The sequence below is a fragment of the Aquarana catesbeiana genome, linkage group LG08 (genome assembly GCF_042186555.1).
Source record: "Aquarana catesbeiana isolate 2022-GZ linkage group LG08, ASM4218655v1, whole genome shotgun sequence".
NCBI lineage: Eukaryota > Metazoa > Chordata > Amphibia > Anura > Ranidae > Aquarana > Aquarana catesbeiana.
In genome coordinates, this window is record NC_133331.1 from 16,203,581 (window position 1) to 16,222,859 (window position 19,279).

Genomic DNA, 19,279 nt, shown 5'->3' on the forward strand with positions numbered 1-19,279 from the left:
CCTTTAGTAAATCAACCCCAATGAGTGGACAGGTGCCTACAAATTGAATGTTCCATGGTAGTAAGCAAGTTTAGTCTGGCCAGTTTAGGGCTCGCCTGTCCTCTGCCTATCCATTACAAAATTTAGAGTTAGGACTGTAGATAATACCGGGGTGCCGTGAAGTGGCTCTGCAGCTTACTGTATGCATGTATTTGCAAATGTGTGCAAACGAAACCCCTGTTTTTAACGTATACTGTTAGACAGGATAATTTGGTTGGTTGCAGGCTGGTCAGTAAGTTGAGCTGGGAATTTTATTTGGTTTGACATGCGTCGCCCTTCTGTGTGCTCCTTGCTGCAAAGGCCAGTTATAGGTGGGGCAGTGGCCATTTGTTTGTACTAGGGAATGGTTGAGCTTAGGATCTGCCGGTTTCCTGGGCTTTTTGGGTCCTGTCTTCATTCCCGGGCTTGAAGAGCTGCTATTCGGGACTGCGTGGGAGGATGTATCCTCTCATCTGGAATGATGTAACCTTCGTCTTCCACCCCAAGGTACTCACCGACAATGTACACTACCTAAATGGACACACATCTTTACAGGTATGCCTGGGCAGCCACAGAATAGTTAGTTAGGAGTTGGACTGAGCACTTTATGTTGTAATGCTTCTGGAGTGTTTTTAGTAAAGTTCTTGAGCCTGGTCTGAGGTTATTCAAAAGGGGTGCATGGTGGTACATGGTGTATCTGAAGAACAGGGCCTGTAAATCAAACATGGGGTATGAAGCAAGGCCACTATGAAAGGTTAACATAGGAGTAGGACAGGCCCTCTGGTAGTGAGGGGGTCAGTGATCTGGCTCACTGCCTAACAGTCAGTTCCCCAAAAGTAACCAGGACCAAACCAGCGGTACCTAGCCACATGGTATGGGTAAGGAGTTAACTAAATGCATGCATGAGTTCCCACTAGGTGCGCGTCGGGACCCCATTCTGTCACTGGGAGTGAGGTGACAGAGGTACTCTGGACTGGTGGATGGTGGAGAGGGCATGGGCTCAACAGTGTCCCACCTAAATGCGACATACATCAGGGAAGGTGTGTGGTAACACGGGACAACACATTTTACAGAGGGTCTCTGTACATGTAACTACTGCACGCAGTGTACGGCTCATATCTAACTGCCATAATGTTGACCTTCACCTGAACGTGGCCCTGCCTATTCCCAGGAATTAAAGAGTGTCCCACACGTGCATGGGCGAGGTGGCCCTGCCCACAACGTTATGAAAAAATAAAATCTAACACTTGCTATACTCAGAAGACACCATCATGTGCTGGAGTGTAATTCTAAGTTCATCAATAATTCTACAATTGTCTCGTGTAGACCAAGATTTGTCCTCTATGGATTGCATTGTCTGTGTGGCTGAACAACACTTCACCGTAACACAAGGAAATCGGTAAGAACATCCAGAATTGGTAAATGGTTGGAATGGTCTACATGTCCACATGGCCGAAATCTATTCACATTTCCGAAAATCTAATATCATCTGAACGAATGGATATCTTAGAAGGGTGGCTCTGTGATCTACCTACTTAGACTGGATTCCCTCGGCTCCGTGTGGCTGCAGAAGATATTGGTGGACGAGTTTATCCCTCAGAGTTCCGGCCAGCTTGATTTTTTTCCTCGATCGGTGTAGATTGATGATATACAATGTTATTGATCCTCGGACATAATTACGGCTGATATGAAAAAATAAGAAACATAATTCTGTTATAAAGTGTCATTTATTCTTATAGAGCTAGAGTTATTCGGGATGAAAGAGGACAAAAGTCTAGTTCCACCACTAATAGGAAACCTCCATATACAGAACCTAATACCCACAGAGGATCCAGAGGAAGGTGAAGAAAACCCCAATAAAGCATCCGATCCGAATGACTTCAGCGGGGGGAAAAATTCCTTCCTGATCCCCAAGTAGGTGCTCAGATATTCCCGGGACTCTTTTATATTAAGTATATGAATGTCGTAACAATTGTGTAACAAACCAGTGTATCATCCTTAATTAGAATTATTATTATCTTGTGTTTCTGTAGAACTACAGCTCGTCTCATCTGTGGAATAGGGTTTATTCTTAACTATTGGCTCTGATTTGATTTCACCAAAGAGGGGAGCCTGTGGGAATGACAGAGATTATTTCCCCGTGAGGTCTAATGACCCCAGGCAGAGAGAGACTGTTTGAGGGAAGCTGGCTTACTTTAATGTCTGAACAATACTACCACATGCGATTACTGCGGACCGTCCACTAAATGTGATTGACAATGTACTGTTAGTAGTTTGTTAGTCTAGTTTGTGCCATGTTCCAAATACCATCAGTAAGGTGCAGCAACCCTTTCTGTGTGTGGACATTAGTTCCGTTTTGGGATATAATGGTCAACATCCGGGAATGTCGGGAGGAGGTCTCTGGCATGGAGTGGGCACAATATGGTATAGGGTTAAAGCCTTAAGTAGGAGGGTCACTGTCCTAGCAAGGAGAAGAGCTGGGCCGGGACATGTACTCTTGGCACCAACATTTATGATGACAAAGCTTTGTTTGAACCTGGATTGCCGCTATTGCTTATGTTGTTTCTTTTTTTAATTCTCATATATCCTTACAAAAAAAAAAAAGAAGAGAGAGAATGGAAATAAAAAGCAGCTACCAAAAACTGAGCATGTCTCTTTAATAGTGATGACCAGTTTGCAATTGGAGAGGAACCACCATAAATGGAAGGATCTTCCTATGCAGAATATAATCCTCCTCCATTCAGATATAAACATGCCAGTGTGCACACGATACATATGTGGAAATAAAGCAGTACAAACCTCAATGAAAGTGTCTTCATGTCCTCAGATACATATTTATATATTCATTTATTTCATACAATTGTCGGGAGGAAATAACTTTCTGTATTACTGGAATGTAATGTGATATGTACTGAGAAGCACCGGATCTCATCCTATTAGTAGTGTTTAGCATTGTGGAACTTTGCACAGTCTATAGAAGGGGATTCTGGTGTTATTTTCAGAGGCTGTATTTATATATACAATATATATATATATATATATATATATATATTGTAATCTTGAGGAGCCTGGCATCAGCCAGCATAAAAGCAAAGCAGTCTTTTATTGCTCAAAAGTAAAACAAAACCGCTTGCTTGCAGCACAAAATAAACAAAACAGTCTGCACTCCTAAAACAAATCAAACTTCTTGGCTCACCACCCGCAAAACTTGTCTCTTAACAAGGTTTTGTCCCCGCCTGCCTCAGGGGCCCCAAGGCCAGGTCACCAGCAGCTTAGCCATGTCTCAGTCCCAAGCTGTCCACCACTCCTGCTCCTAAGGGTGTTCTGCTTCACGCTCCACCTCACAGACACCTTCTGGCTGCTTCCTGCTGCCTTTCAAGACTTCTTTGCAGATGGTTTAATCCCTTCTGGACCAGAACTCCTCGTATTTAGGGTTGGGGCTCTTTCCCACTCCAGAGTCTCTCTGAGCTTCTGAATTCTAGGTTCCAAATGAGGACTCACCAGTCCACAGAATACCGTAGAACTTTGCTCCCTGCATGGGTGAGAACCCCTGAGTACTAAAAATGTCTCTTATCCTCCTTAAAAGGGCCACAGCTCAAATATTAGGGAAACATACCTGCCGTCCAGGACACACTCCCAGAATCCTGTATAACATGCAGTATACAGTGCCTTAAAAAAGTATTCTTATCCCTTGGAATTTTCCACATTTTGTCATGTAACATCCAAAAATGTAAATGTATTTTATTGGGATTTTATGTGATAGACCAACACATAGTGGCACATAATTGTGAAGTGGAAGGAAAATGATAAATAGTTTTCCAAATTTTTTACAAATAAATATTTGAATAGTGTTGCGTGCATTTGTATTCAGCACCCTGTACTTTGATACCCCTAACTAAAATCTAGTGGAACCAATTGCCTTCAGAAGTCACCTAATTAGTAAATAGAGTCCACCTGTGTGTAATTTAATTCAGTATAATTTCAGTATAAATGCAGCTGTTCTGTAAAGCCCTCAGAGGTTTGTTATAAAACCTTAGTGAACAAACAGAATCCTAAAGGACAAGGAACACACCAGACAGGTCAGGGATAACGTTGTGGAGAAGTTTAATGCAGGGTTAGGTTATAAAAAAAATATACCAAGCTTTGAACTTATCATGGAGCTCTGTTCAATCCATCATCCAGAAATGGAAAGAGTATGGTACAACTGCAAACCTACCAAGACATGGCCGTCCACCTAAACTGACCGGCCGGACATGGAGAACATTAATCAGAGAAGAGCCAAGAGGTCCATGGTAACTCTGGAGGAGCTGCAAAGATATCAGTTGGGATTCTCAGGTGGGGGAATCTGTCCACAGGACAACTATTAGTCGTGCACTCCACAAATCTGGCCTTTATGGAAGAGTGGCATGAAGAAAGCCAGTGTTGAAAGAAAGCCATGGCTTCTCCCTTTGCAATTTGAGAGAAGCCATGCGGGGGACACAGCAAACATGTGGAAGAAGGTGCTCTGGTCAGATGAGACCAAAATTTAACTTTTTGGCCTAAAAGCAAAACGCTATGTGTGGCAAAAAACTAACACTGCACATTACCCTGAACACACCAACCCCACCGTCAAATATGGTGGTGGCAGCATCATGTTGTGGGGATGCTTTTCTTCAGTAGGGACAGAGAAGCTGGTCAGAGAAGATGGATGGAGCCAAATACAGGGCAATCTTAGAAGAAAACCTGTTAGAGTCTGCAAAAAAAGACTTGAGAATGGGGCGGAGGTTCACCTTCCAGCGGGACAACGATCCTAAACATACAGCCAGAGCTACAATGGAATGGTTTACATCAAAGCATATTCATGTGTTAGGATGGCCCAGTCAAAGTCCAGACCTAAATCCAATTGAGAATCTGTGGCAAGACTTGAAAATTGCTGTTTACAGACGCTCTCGATCCAATCTGACAGAGCTTAAGCCATTTTGCAAGGAAGAATGGGCAAAAATTTCACTCTCTAGATGTGCAAAGCTGGTAGAGACACCCCCAAACAGACTTGCAACTGTAATTGCAGTGAAAGGGGGTTCATACAGGGGGGCTGAATACAAATGCACGCCACACTTTTCACATATTTATTTGTAAAGAATGTTGCAAACCATTTATCATTTTCCTTCCACTTCACAATTATGTGCCACTTTGTGTTGGTCTATCACATAAAATCCCAATAAAGTACATTTACATTCTTGGTTGTAGCATGACAAAATGTGGAAAATTTCAAGGGGTATGAATATTTTTTCGAAAAAGAGGGCTGCACTTAAAGTAATGGAAAAGTGGAAATAATTTTTTTTATTGACTTACAAAGGTGGTTCCAATGTGACATGTTGGTGGAGCAACTCTTCCCCTTTATTAACTCTTCTTCTTCATTGCAGGTAAATAATGGATTCCAAGCAGAAGCGATGTGCCATCACTGAATCTTGATGAAGGAGGGGTGTAGGCTGTCCGACATCCACGGAAGGCTTCAGAATGTTTACAGAGATGACACCATTGGTGAGCAGTGTCTTGTCATTGGTGACTTTCGTCAATGGTGTCATCTCTGTAAACATTATGTAGCCTTCTGTTAATGTGGGACAGCCTGCTTGGAATCCATTACTTACCTACAATGAAAAAGAAGAAAAAAAAAAGTTACTATAGAGGAAGAGTTATCCTACCAACATGTGACATTGGAACCACCTTTTTAAGTCAAAAAAGTTATTCCCACTTTTTAATAATAATTTGTACCAGGAGTGTGGACTGTTTTGTTAGTTAACAAAAAAGTTATGCCCACTTTATGTACACGGTATAAGTCAGGGATCTCCAAGCTTTCTAAACAAAGGGCCAGTTTAATGTCCTTCAGACTTTGAGGGGGTTGGACTGTGGCCAGTGGGAGTAGAAAATGCCCCAGTGTCAAAGGGGGTAAACAGTGGCCCTTCAATGGTGTCAGAGGGAAGAATAGTGCCCCATCGTTGGGGGTCAGTTATAGTGCCCTATTGTTGATACCAGTGACAGAAATGATGCCCATTGTTGGTGTCAGTGGGAGGAATAGTGCTTCAATGGCCAGATAAAGGCAAGCAAAGGGCCACCTCCGGCCCCCAGGCTGCAGTTTGGAGACCACTGGTATATGGCATCCATTTATAATGTACTATAAAAAATCTTAGAGGATCGTTTGCCCCATGGCTGCTGTTTCAGTATTGCGTAGGTGTCGGTGTTGGAGCGATAACCATCTGCCTGTCTGATATCTCTCAGGAAGTACAGAGGAAGAGCATGGTGTATGAATACCCTGGTGAGCACATTGATCCTTTTACATAAAAACCATAACTCGTCTACTTACCTGTGATGGTTGGTACAATGAGCATAGATGCGTAGTTTGTCCCTGATTACTTTCCCTGGACGAGGCTTCCTCTGAATACCGGCCACGTGAACCGCCAACACTTTGGGTCCCACCAGCCTTTTATAGAGAAGTGAAACCCAGTAATCCTAAAATAGAGAAAATAAAACTCAATTACAACCAGTTTAATCTTCATCAGTGAGATGTTTAAATCTGAAAGGAATTTCAATAGTCACCTAATTAGACAGCGAACAGATGGGGGATTCTACGTGTGACTGTTTATTGTATATACTGTATATTATCCCAGTGACATGATTATATTATTTAGTATAATGGATGCGTGGAATCAGGAAGGGATTAATAATGTTTATTGTTTGCTATGAAGGACGAATGATCTCCCTGTGTGTGGCCACAATGACTTCCTGATATTGCCTTTCCTTGTAGCTCCTTATACACAGAAGATAAAGATAAATGGCGGAAATTAGGTCTCTCTGTGTGAACGCGCATCTTACTGTTGGAGGTAGTGGGAGGAGCCTGGAGATCAACAGTGATCTGATATCTCCTCACTGATACTATGTAGCAGAAGAAGAACTGGAAGCCTAGTTATTGGAAATCCTCTAAGTCCAGGTGAAGGATCACAATGTAATTTAGCTGGTCCTAAGCCGGCCATAGATGGATCGATCCTCAGCCTTTGCTGGAATGTGTGTCTTACTGCTGCTGGTAGTGGGAGGAGCCTGGAGATCCACTGACAGTTATTTGATCTCTCCGCACTGATATCATGTGGCATAAGAATTACTGGAAGCCTAGCTATTGGAAAACCTCTAAGTCCAGGTGTAGGATCACAATGACCTTTAGTTGGTCTTAAGCTAGCCAAAGATGGATCGATCCTCAGCCAGTTCAGCAGGGACCGGCCAAAATTCAATCCATCTATGGACAGGCTCGTTGTACCCTCTATCCATTGACTTGGACACAACCAGTTTGTCTGATTTTTTTACATGCAATTATTGCCGGTGGATATAGCCACTATCAGTAATCATTGTGTTCTGCCGGCAGGGACGACTCCCTGCTGGCAGAACACAATAGCGCCGTGGGAGGGATTCCATCAGCATTGACTGTGATGATTGGAAAATCAAGCAATTTCTTTTCCTTCCGCTGATGGCTGCAGGAAAGAAAATGGAATCATCTATGGCTTGTCCTACACATATATTCCATAAAATTCAATAAAGAGGTCCTCTTCCTGCACAACTTTTATCTGATGGCGATCACAATGTTCAATTCACACAAAATGCTTTTTATTGTTTCTGCATGAAACTGGTATTTAGATCAACGTGCCTCAACCTTCTCATTCATGGCACCCCTGGAAATTATGCAAAATCTTGAGGCACCCAGTCTAAAATGGGGTCCCCATGACATCAGAAGCTCCTCCCTTTACATCAGAGTCCTCTCCCCCCGGTTCCCATCAGGATCTTCACCCCCTCCCTTCACATCAGAGTCATCTCCCCCCCCCCCCACCTTTCATATTAAAGTCTTTTTTGGCCCCCCTTCCCCTTTCACCTTCACATCAACATCCCCATTCCCTCAGGTTGGAGTCCATCTCCCCCCACCCCAACCTTACATCAGATTACTCATCTCTCCCCATCATATCAGGCTCCTTATCCCCTCCCCCTTCACATCAAGGTCTTCACCCCCCCTTTACATCAGAGTCTTCATTTCCCCCTCCCCTTTCTTTTCAAAGTGCATATCGTTCATATTTGGTCCTCTTCCCCTTTCACGTTCACATCAAAGTCTACAGTCCCTCTTTTAATGTCAGAGTCCCCTGCCCCCCCTTTCCCTTTCACATCAGAGTCCCCATATGCCCCCCCCCCCCCCCCAGTCTTCAGCATGGCATGGCTGTGGGCAACATTGTACAGCTAATGCTGTACATAAATACCAGATGCAGCATGGAACCCCTGGAGAGCTGAGACAGCACACCAGTTACTGGGGCACCCCTGGTTGAGAAACACTTATTTAGGCTTTGAAAACGACACATTGTTACGTCATCACCACGTGAAGTGACTCCTTTTTCTGCTCCATTTCATGGACACAACATATAAACTTGAAGTCCAGACTGGCCAGAAGCTTTCCATATTCTTATCGAAGAAAACCAGCCACATAAACATTGGGAATTCCACAAATTCAATTCTTAGGGTTGGGGTAATGGGCGCTATGTTTGTACATTGACATTAATCAGTGAGGACTTCCAATACAGATTTTGTACAATTTGTATTCATTGAAATAATTCTGTGTATTTCCAGGAAAAACAACTTTTGATTTGGGAATGAGCGGGGAAGATTTAGAACCTTGTTCGGAATTTATTCACTGTCATGGTGACAGGAGTTTTCTCATATGGGAGGGAAGGGGAGACTCTCCAATCGCAACAGAACCAGAAATATTTTTTTTAATTAAATTTCAGAATGCAGAATGGTGGTGAAACAGTACTGGAGATCAGGTCACACACATGGTGAAGTCTACAAAGTAAAAAGTCATACAAACTCACAACAGCCAATCCAATGAGAGTTATTTCAAACAGTCCCGGTACGATGAGATGACTAATGGTTCACCTCAGACATGGCGTCCACCAATCACCAATCTTTGGTTCACCTGAGAAAAGGCACCCGCCAACAACCAACCATTCACCAACCACCAACCTTTGGTGTTCCTGAGAAAGGACGTCCACCAACCACCAACCATTGGTTCACCTGAGACACAGCGCCCAACATCCATTCACTGCTCACCAACCATAGGTTCACCTGAGACACAGCGCCCACCCACCACCAACCATTGGTTCACTTGAGACACAGCGCCCACCAACCATTGGTTCACCTGAGACATGGCACCCACCAACCACCAACCATTGGTTCTCCTCAGACATGGCATCCAGCAACCTTTATTGTTTTTTATGGAAGAATAGAACAGTCATTGGTCAATAATGATGAGAAAGAGGGAGGGGGAGGGTGTGGTATAAAAACTGAAAGGGTGTGGGTGGGTAGAGGATGGGTGGGGGTAGGTAAGCTGCGCTAATATTGGGACTAAGTGGAGAAAAATTAGGGGTTAGGAAAAGGGAGGACAATGAAAAGAGAGGAAGAAGGGGTGGAAAAGAGGGGGTCTTGGGAATGAGGTTGGATGGGGTATGTACAGTACAACCTTACCTCTGAGTGACATCATACAATTTGTGTGCCTAGACCAGCCTTTCTCAACCAGAGTTCCTCCAGAGGTTGTTAGAGGTCCTTTCAGCTACATCTCATATAAGTGACCAATGACACCAATGAACTTTTTGGCTATCTGTAAGGGGGAAATCCTCCCTCTTCCCACTGACCACCGAAGTAAGGAGCACTCTTCCCACTGACCATCAATGTAAGGAACATTCTTCCCCCTGACCACCAATGTAAGGAAAATTCTTCCCCTTGACCACCAATGTAAGGAACATTCTTCCCACTGACCACCAATGTAAGGAGCATTCTTTCCACTGATCACCGATGTAAGGAACATTCTTTCCACTGATCACCAATGCAAGGAACATCCCACTGACCATCACACTAATGTGCCATGAGCTGGAGATTAAGTTATTATTAGTATGGGTTCCCTGAGACTGGAAAGTTATTTCAAGGGTTCCTTCATGTTATAAAGGTTGAGGAAGGCTGATCTAGACTTTCATGCTTGTATGGACAGATGTGTATGCATAGATCAAGAGTGATGGGCTGGGAAGATTGTAAGAAAGTCAAAGACGGATATCTCTAGCCAAACATATGACAAGGTACCCATAGGCATGCCAAACCCTCCCTATATGTGACAACATCAAATGTTCTTTATTTAATCCCAGCAGGCTCCGTTCATGTTTTGCTGGCTGTGGGTTGCTGGTGAATGGTTGGTGGCTCGGAAGCGCTGTGTAGCTGCTGTTGACGGCTTCATACCCTGGCCACGACCCATAAAAGGCTTTTATTCTGTAGAGAAGGTAAAAACAATGACCCCAGTGAGAGTCTATTGCTGCCTGTGTCCTTAATGCATAGTTTTCCACACTTCCTGTTTGGTGAAACTGTTGTCACTGGTACAGGAAGTGAGGGGGGGATCACTCTAATGAAGCCCCAGACACAAATGAAAACCTCAACAGGGACTCTAATCCTTTTGCGGTTTTCAAAACTAGGAAGAAAAAGAGTTTTGGCTGAACTTCCAGTTGAATGTCCACCTATGTACGCTATGCGATGAGAGCTGGTGGGATCGGCTTCAGTTGTTGTATGGGACCGCTTTGATGCTGTTCATCGCTGGAACTGGCTACAGGCACAATGTTGTCGTAAAATTATTAATAGCAATCCAAGCTTCGGAACCTGGAAGAAATTAGAGCCTAATGAGTCGCTGTGTCTGATTGTTCTTTTTATTGCAGCAAGTGCCGGGCGAACAGCTGGAGAACATGAAGACTATGTGAGTCATTAGTAGAAATTCAACACATGATTTCCTTCTGCTTGTTAACTTCAACTCTTCCTCCCTGGTGTTAATACACTCCTGATTATTCATTCCTGTGAACAGGCTCATTAGCTGACATCGTCCTTTCTCCCGGATTCGTCATAAATTCAGTCTCTATAGTGGCCGATACGGGGCTGGAATTGGCATCCATACTTATATGAAGTCAAATAAATGGCAATGCTTTATAATTTTTTACTGGTGGATTAAAAATCTTTGTAAAAAGATTAAATGCTTTTATCCAGAGTGTCTCTGGGTGTGAGTTCTTCTCCGGGACTCAGACCATGTAGACACAACTGTTTTATGGAGAGATACTAACCTTCAAACACAAACTCTACAGCAACTTCCAAACTTCCAACACAAACTCAACAGGGACTTACCAAACTTCCAACACAAACTCTACATGGACTTACCAACCTTCCTATACAAACTCTACAGGAATTTACCAACCTTCCAACACAAACTCTACAGGGACGTACCAACCTTCTTACACAAACGCTATAGGAACTTACCAACCTTTCAACACAAGCTCTACAGGGATTTACCAACCTTCCAGCACAAACTCTACAGGGACTTACTAACCTTCCAACACAAACTATGCAGGGACTTACCAACCTTCCAACACAAACTCTTCTGGAACTTACCAACCTTCCAACACAGACTCTACCGGTACTTACCAACCTTTCAACACAAACTCTGCAGGGACTTAGCAACCTTCCAACACAAACTCTGCAGGGACTTAGCAACCTTCCAACACAAACTCTACAGGAACTTACCAACCTTCCAGCACAAACTCTACAGGGACTTACCAACCTTCAAACACAAACTCTACAGGGACTTACCAACCTTCCAACACAAACGCTATAGAAACTTACCAACCTTTCAACACAAACTCTACAGGGATTTACCAACCTTCCAGCACAAACTCTACCAGGATTTCTCAACCAGGGTTCCTCCAGAGGTTGCTAGGGGTTCCTTAGGCAATAAGATTTCTGCTTCTCAGATAAGTTCTCACTGACACCATTGAACTTTTTAGCTCTCCATACAGGGGACATTCTTCTCACTGACCATCACACTAATGTATCATGAGTTATAGACATTTTTAGCAATGGTTTCCCTAAGACCGTAAAGCTATTTCAAGGCTTCCTCTGTGTTGCAAAGGTTGATGAAGACTGATTTAGGTTGCTGCTGAATGTAGCTAGTTAAAGGTAACAAAAAGATCAGTTTATTCAATGTTATCTTTATGTTGAGTTTATACATGTTTTAGGAAAACTACCAGATTTACTTGAACATTTTTTTTTACATTTTTACCATATTTTATATCTTTTTTTAAACTCTTTATAAAAAAATCTTGATTTCACCAATGTAAGGAACATTCTTCCCACTGATCACCAATGTAAGGAACATTCTTCCCACTGATCACCAATGTAAGGGACATTCTTCCCACTGATCACCAATGTAAGGAGCATTCTTCTCACTGATCACCAATGTAAGGGACATTCTTCCCACTGATCACCAATGTAAGGAACATTCTTCCCACTGATCACCAATGTAAGGAGCATTCTTCTCATGGCCGCCAATGTAAGGGACATTCTTCCCACTGACCACAAATGTAAGGAGCATTCTTCCAAATGATCACCAATGTAAGGGACATTCTTCCCACTGATCACCAATGTAAGGAACATTCTTCCCACTGACCACCAATGTAAGGAAAATTCTTCCCACTGATCACCAATGTATTCTTCGATCTAACCATCACGCTAATGTACTCTGAACTGTAGATACAGTAATTATTAGGAGGGAGTTCTCTGAGACCAGAAGGTTACTTCAATGGTTCCTCCATGTTATACAGGCTGAAAAGGCTGACCTACCATGTGCTGTGAATATTACACCTCCTCTACCTGGCTCTGCAGCCTAATGCACATAAAGCACTCATTTATGAAATAAAAGCAGCTAGAGAGTCCACGACCACCCTGTGTCTTTTCTTGCCCACCTGGTCCACACCCTTCACACTGTAAATGAACACAACATTGTCGGACGTTTAGAGTAGATATCTTGGAAAGTCAGAATGTAACCTGTACAATTTCCACACTCTGAAAAAAATAAAAAAAGGTTCTAATACGATTGCCAGCTCCTTCATTTCACCCAATAACTTGTATAGAATACCGGCTCTAATAGAATCTTCTAGAAAGCTCCACCTGTAAATTCACAGCTGGACTGTTTATAATTCAGACATTTTATGGCCAAAAAGTTATTGCCAAAGAGAAGTGTAAAGCTCCATATGGACTTAGAAGGGGAAATGTAGAAAAGATTTGAAGATGGACGGAGTTTATGAAACGACAAAACATTTTATACTGGTACATCCTCCACATTGTGTCTAATAAAAGAAATAGACGAGCATTAACTTTACTGAACCATTCTCAGAGAATTTAAAGATCGGCCTTTGGCACACGGTGCTGGTACATCAAACACTTTGTCTTTACAGTAGACGTTTCATCCTTTGTCTGGATTGTTCAGCATTATACACTTCTGTAAAAATTCCCTGATGTGCTAAACAAGCCAGCTTCACAAAATTTACAAGGATCGAGCTCGTATGAGGCCTTTCAGGATGTCGACAGACTGAGGCTTTATAATGCCACCTACAGATAATATGGACGTCTCTTTACAAGGAGCAAGTACGTCAGAGGCCGGAACTGGCTCTTCTCAGGTCTTGTATACAAGAGAACTCCAGACTGGCAAATGGCAGCACACTCCAATGGTACTATAGCAGATGGTCAAGGCCGATATTGAAGAATAGGTAAAACAAGGCCGGCCTTCACTCTTGGGTATACCAGATTACTGTTTTATCTTAGTTTTTAGTATTTAGATGTAGCAAGGTCCCAGGCCTCCTTCGGTCTAATGAGAACCTCCAGGCCCAGAGCTGACATCCTACTGAACATAGTGGGTTTTGAGGCATGGTGGGTGCAAGGTGATTAAAATCTTTGGGCGCCAGACACTTCTTGGATGCAAAAGAGATTTTATTCCTCTTAACAAACTTTTGGGGGAAAGAGGGTTGGGCCAGGGCACCCTTAAGTAGTTGCAAGTTCAATTGGTAGACTCCGAGACTTCAATTAGAGGACAGCCATGCAGGGAAAGGAATCCAGCAAGACGGCACATCTGCATGTGCAGGAATGCTGTCTCCTATGGCAACAGTATTTAACAGTTCCTAACACTAAGCTTAACAGTTCCTTTCACCTCCACTACAATCACTCCTTGTAGTTCTTCAGCCCACTGAGCTCCCGGTCTCTCACTAGACCCGCTGATTCACTGCCACTGAATACCTTGAGCACCTCAAATCTTCACAGTGGTATCTTCCTTAAGCGTCACCACCGCCTTTCTGCTGGGTCCCTAGCTTGACTCTCCAGATACCTCTCAATCTTCACCCCACTGGCCTGCTCAGTCCCTGGCTTGACACACATGGCTGCTTTGCAAGAGTCACCTCTGCTGGTTGGGTCCCTGGCTTGATGCCCACTGAAGTTTCCCGATTCTTCACCATCCCAGGTAGGTGAGAATGCTGCTCCTGTACTTGCTTCAGTTACTCACTGTGGTCCCTGGTAATAAGGTGGTTGGTCCCTTAGTGGCGACAGCTTCCCTTCTACCTCCGACCATGACAGGTTTTCCGGCCAGCAGAACCATCACTTTTGGTTGGACTGCAAGCCGCAGTCCCAACCCTGCGCTGCTCTCTTGCTTCTGGATGGGCCCTCAGACAGCCTAGCAGCCAGATGTGCCCGAGACAGGCCCAAACTCCGGCCTTGCAGCCCGAGCAATACAACACACTTCCATCCAGACAGCCGTCCAGGTGGCACAGAATATAGATCACCTGACTCCACTCCAATATATAGACTCTCCCAGCAGACCAAGGGATCCAAGAAAAGCTCTGCCCATTGGCTGAGACAACCCACATATCCATAATCTGACCTTGTGTTGCCCTTCAAATATCTAGTACTACCAAGTACCCAGCCACCTAGTGGTAGAAGAGACAAGTGCAACAAGGCCAAACTTAGGGAGGAATCAATAGATCTCTAACAATCAACCAGGATAATTATTCCTGGCAAGTAAATTTGTGAGGCGCAACCCTTCCTAAACTCCAGGGTGCTACATAGAGATTCTGTGTAAAATGAAGAAAACTTCAAGGAGGTGGAACCCTAACCTTAGGAAGCAGGACTTTTCTTTCAGTTGGTTCACCCTCTTGTATGTGGATAAATGCAGAATTTGGGTACTGTATATATAAAAGAGCTCAGAAGTAAAGTTGATAAAAACACTTATTTTCAGTAAAATGGTGAATGGTTAGAGTGTCTGTCGGGTAATTATATCTGCCTGCGACCACTGCTTATCTCACTGGTTTTCCCTCTGTCACAGAGACGGGAAGTGAGGGGAAGTTTCCTCAATGGAGTCACAGACAGCAGAAAAAGCTTGACATAAGTATAACCCTGCCTCTGGCTACCCTCCCCTCTCTCACCCCCACTCCTCCTTCCCTTCTTTCCTTCTCAAACGTACCTCACCTTTCTTCCCACAACCCTATCCTCTCTTATGCCCATTCTCCACTTCTTCTTCTTCTGTTCCTGATGGGACCCCATAAACTAACTCCTGTCAATCCTCATAGTTTCCTTCACTCTGATCTATGGTATCCCCTGTACTCTATCTACCTCTACCCTATTCTCTCATATACCCATTCTTTTCTTCTTCTTCTCGGACTGCTCTTGATAGCACTCCATAAATGACCTCCTTCGATCCTCATAGTTTCCCTCATTCTCAACAATGGTTTCCACCATATTCTCTCTAACGCTAGCTTATTCTCTCCTATACCTGTTCTCCCCTTCTTTTTCTTCTTCTTTGACTGTTCCTGATGGGACCCCATAAACCATATTCTCTGGTCCTTATAGTTTCCCTCACTCTTATCCATGGTTTCCACCATTTTCTCTCTTACTCTATCCTATCTTCTCCAATATCTGTTCTCCCCTTCTTCTTCTGGGATTGTTCCTGATGAGATCCCATAAATCACCTCCTCCAATCCTCATAGTTTCCCTCACACTTATCTATGGTTTCCACCATACTCTCCCTAACTCTACCATATCCTCTCCTATACACCTTCTTCCCTTCTTCTTCTTCTTCTTGGACTGTTTCTGATGTGACTCCATAAACTACCTCACATCCATGTTTTCCACCAGTCTCCCTAGCTCTATCCTCTCCTATACCCATTCTTCCCTTCTTCTTCTTCCACTGTTCCTGATGGGTTCCCATAAACCACCTTCTCTGATCCTCATAGTTTTCCTCACTCTTATCTATTGTTTTTACCATTCTCTCTACCTCTACCCTATCCTCTCCTATACCCATTCTCCCCTCCTTCTTCTTGGATTGTTCCTGATGGGACCCCATAAAACATCTTCTTCAATCCTCATAGTTTCCCTCATACTTATCTATGGTTTCCACCATAGTCTCTCAAACTCTACCCTATCCCATTCTTCCCTTCTTCTTTTTAGACTGTTCCCAATTGGACCCCATAAAGCACCTCCTCCAATCCTCATAGTTTCCCTCACTCTTATCTATGCTTTCCACCATACTCGCTGTACCTTAACAACAACAGAAGGGCTCATCAGACGATAATGACAAATGAATGAGGACGCAGACATGTGGCCTCCTATTGGCAACAGCACAATGCTCCATACTACAGATAGATGTACTTTTGACTTCCATTCTGTTGTTCTGGAAGCCTCTCGCTGTGACCTGTCAATGCCTATGTTTACTCTTTCAAAACTAGAGGAAAAGTTTTGGGTGAAGTTTAAATTCTGTCCTCTTTAATAGTAAACAGTTTAAATGGTAAAAAGTGAACAATTATTGATGGGGTACCGCGTTCTAACCCGTAATGACTTCAGTCGTGGCCTTTGTAAACCTTTACCTTTCCTTGCCATGATGAAAAATTCCCATACTTACATCATGTTTGAGTTGAACAGCCAGAGTGGCTTTCAGGTTTTTTTAAAACCGCTCCTTTGTTTGGTGCCTGAACCCTTTGTTCTCTGGTAGGCACTTTTGGGATTTGTAGATTTTTTTTGTTTTGTTTTGTTTAAAGCAGCCTTTCTCTGCCTTTTTACATCCCAAAGGAACCCCTTATAAATAATGTTCAGGTCTCAGGGAGCACCTGGTAAGATCAGTCCATTGGGGGTCATTGGAAAAATGGCCCTCATATTGATGGTGGTAAGTGAAAAGAATACCCCCCCCCCCCCGATTACAGGGTGGCCAGAATGACACCCTTGTAATCATGCCACTGGCTCTGCCAAGTGGCATTGGACCTGGAGCTATGCAAGCATCATCAGATTGGAGGCATCAACTCAAGGAACCCCTTATAAATAATGTTCAGGTCTCAGGGAGCACCTGGTAAGATCAGTCCATTGGAGGTCATTGGGAAAATGTCCCTCACATTGGACCTGGAGCTATGCAAGCATCATCAGATTGGAGGCATCAACTCAAGGCTCAAGGAACCCCTTATAAGTAATGTTCAGGTCTCAGGGAGCACCTGGTAAGATCAGTCCATTGGGGGTCATTGGGAAAATGTCCCTCACATTGGACCTGGAGCTATGCAAGCATCATCAAATTGGAGGCATCAACTCAAGGAACCCCTGGCCAGCTCCCGAGGAACCCTAGTTGAGAATGGCTGGTGAAGTGATAAAGCATATTGTTAGTGCAAGATATCTGCATATAAGGCACAGAAGGAAGAAAGATACAATTGAATGGGATCAGTAGATAATTGGATCAGCTGATGGATCACATTCGCTGAGTGCATGAAGGTCTGCACACCAATGTGAACCTGCAAGAGCAGAATGCTGTATATCTTCAGTTATCTTCCTGCTCAGGTGCATCTTCTCAATCAGTGAAAAAGTAATATACAGAAGCCTGAAAAAACATTTAAAGTGGTAATAAAACCAAAATCAAAAATGTATTATGCTGCAGCTCACTAATCATTAGATGTGATGGCTGCATTCGTTTTTTGTTTTTTTTTGGGCTTTCTTTCTTCTATATTCACCTGGTGATCCTGCCAGCAAATCTGTTGTTTTTCAAAAAAACAAGTTGTCCTACAGATGTAGCAGTTACAAAAATGAGACAAAGCATTAACCACTGCCAGGGGTGCTTACAATGATCAGCTTTTATGTATTTAGTGATGTAAAACCTTTATCCCAAAAGATGGAGTTTGGGTATAACTTGTTAGTGTATCTAAATCTGACAATGCTGCTGTCCAAAGTTGCCCCCTGTGCTCCTCCATTCGGAGTGGAGGTGCTCTAAGACAGGAGGTGTGTTACTGGCCAGATCACCAGGTGAAAATATAGGGGGATAAAGACTAAAAAAAAAAAAGAAAACTAATGCAGCCACCACATCTAATGATTGGTGAGGTGCAATATATGACATTTCTGATTTGGGGTTTAGATACACTTTAAGAGAGTGTTTTTATACTCTGCCTAGAGGATACACTAATCAGTGAGTAAATATCCATAATATAGCATCTTCTATGACTTCCATGTCCTTCCGTGGCTGATCACACACAATGTTTATCCCGGGAGATGTATAGGGTGAGGCTCACTGACACGGCTACCGTTGTATACATGGTCATGTTAGCACGGCACGCTCTTATAATATACACGCAAATCAACATCCCCTGTAAAAATAAACCAGCGCCCCGCCCCCTCTGTACTCACACCATATGTCATCGGCGTAGAGCGCGGTGGATCTGGCGGAACATTTTCGGTGTCAGCAGAGATGTCGTTGGATTTCTAACGTTGGCGAGATGACAAATTGTGTTTTACGTTATGAAAACAGTAGTTCATTTTAACACATAAATCAGACGAAAACGTCCACATTCTGCTACACTCCACATTTATTGTGTTCAATCCCGACAAACACATGTTCTCCAAATACCGGCTAATGGCAAAAGTATGATCGAAAAATGTGTACATGATGGAGCCCCATTGGAGGGAGCAGACTGAACTAATCAAGGGAGAAGTCACTGACAGCGGGGAGACCGCCACGGGGAATATATCACAGAGGAATCAGAGGAGAGAAAGCAAAGTCGGAGGAGAATGCCGCAGGACGAAGGTTGGCTTTGTTTTTCTGGCCTGGTTTATACCGCCGATGATTCCTGCTACAATCATGTAATCGGAAACATAAGACTATAGTAAGATAATATGGAGGGATTTTATACTGTGTGGCAGTGCTGCACCCTGCCACTGGGTTAGTAGGACTAAGGATTACACAGAGTACTCACATTTATAGACTGAGAGGCTCCGGAATATTGGTTCTGAATGGAGTAAGTTGGATTTTCAGTTCTCCTCAGGGTTTGTAATTCTTGGACTGGGTTCAAAGAATTCAAAGCGTCTTGGGAGGGAAGAAACCTCTAAACCTGAG

General features: G+C 43.5%; 1 protein-coding gene across 1 annotated transcript in view; it reads right to left on the reverse strand.

Moving 5' to 3' along the window:
* The window catches only part of HPSE2 (heparanase 2 (inactive)), a 329,697-nt gene that overhangs the window by 22,856 nt on the left and 287,562 nt on the right, over nt 1-19,279 (reverse strand). Inside the window, exons 10-11 of the mRNA XM_073595103.1 lie at nt 6,359-6,504; nt 1,554-1,700 (exon numbers count right to left, since the gene is read on the reverse strand). Coding sequence (XP_073451204.1) covers nt 1,554-1,700; nt 6,359-6,504 — 293 coding nt within the window. The remainder of the gene's footprint in view (nt 1-1,553; nt 1,701-6,358; nt 6,505-19,279) is intronic.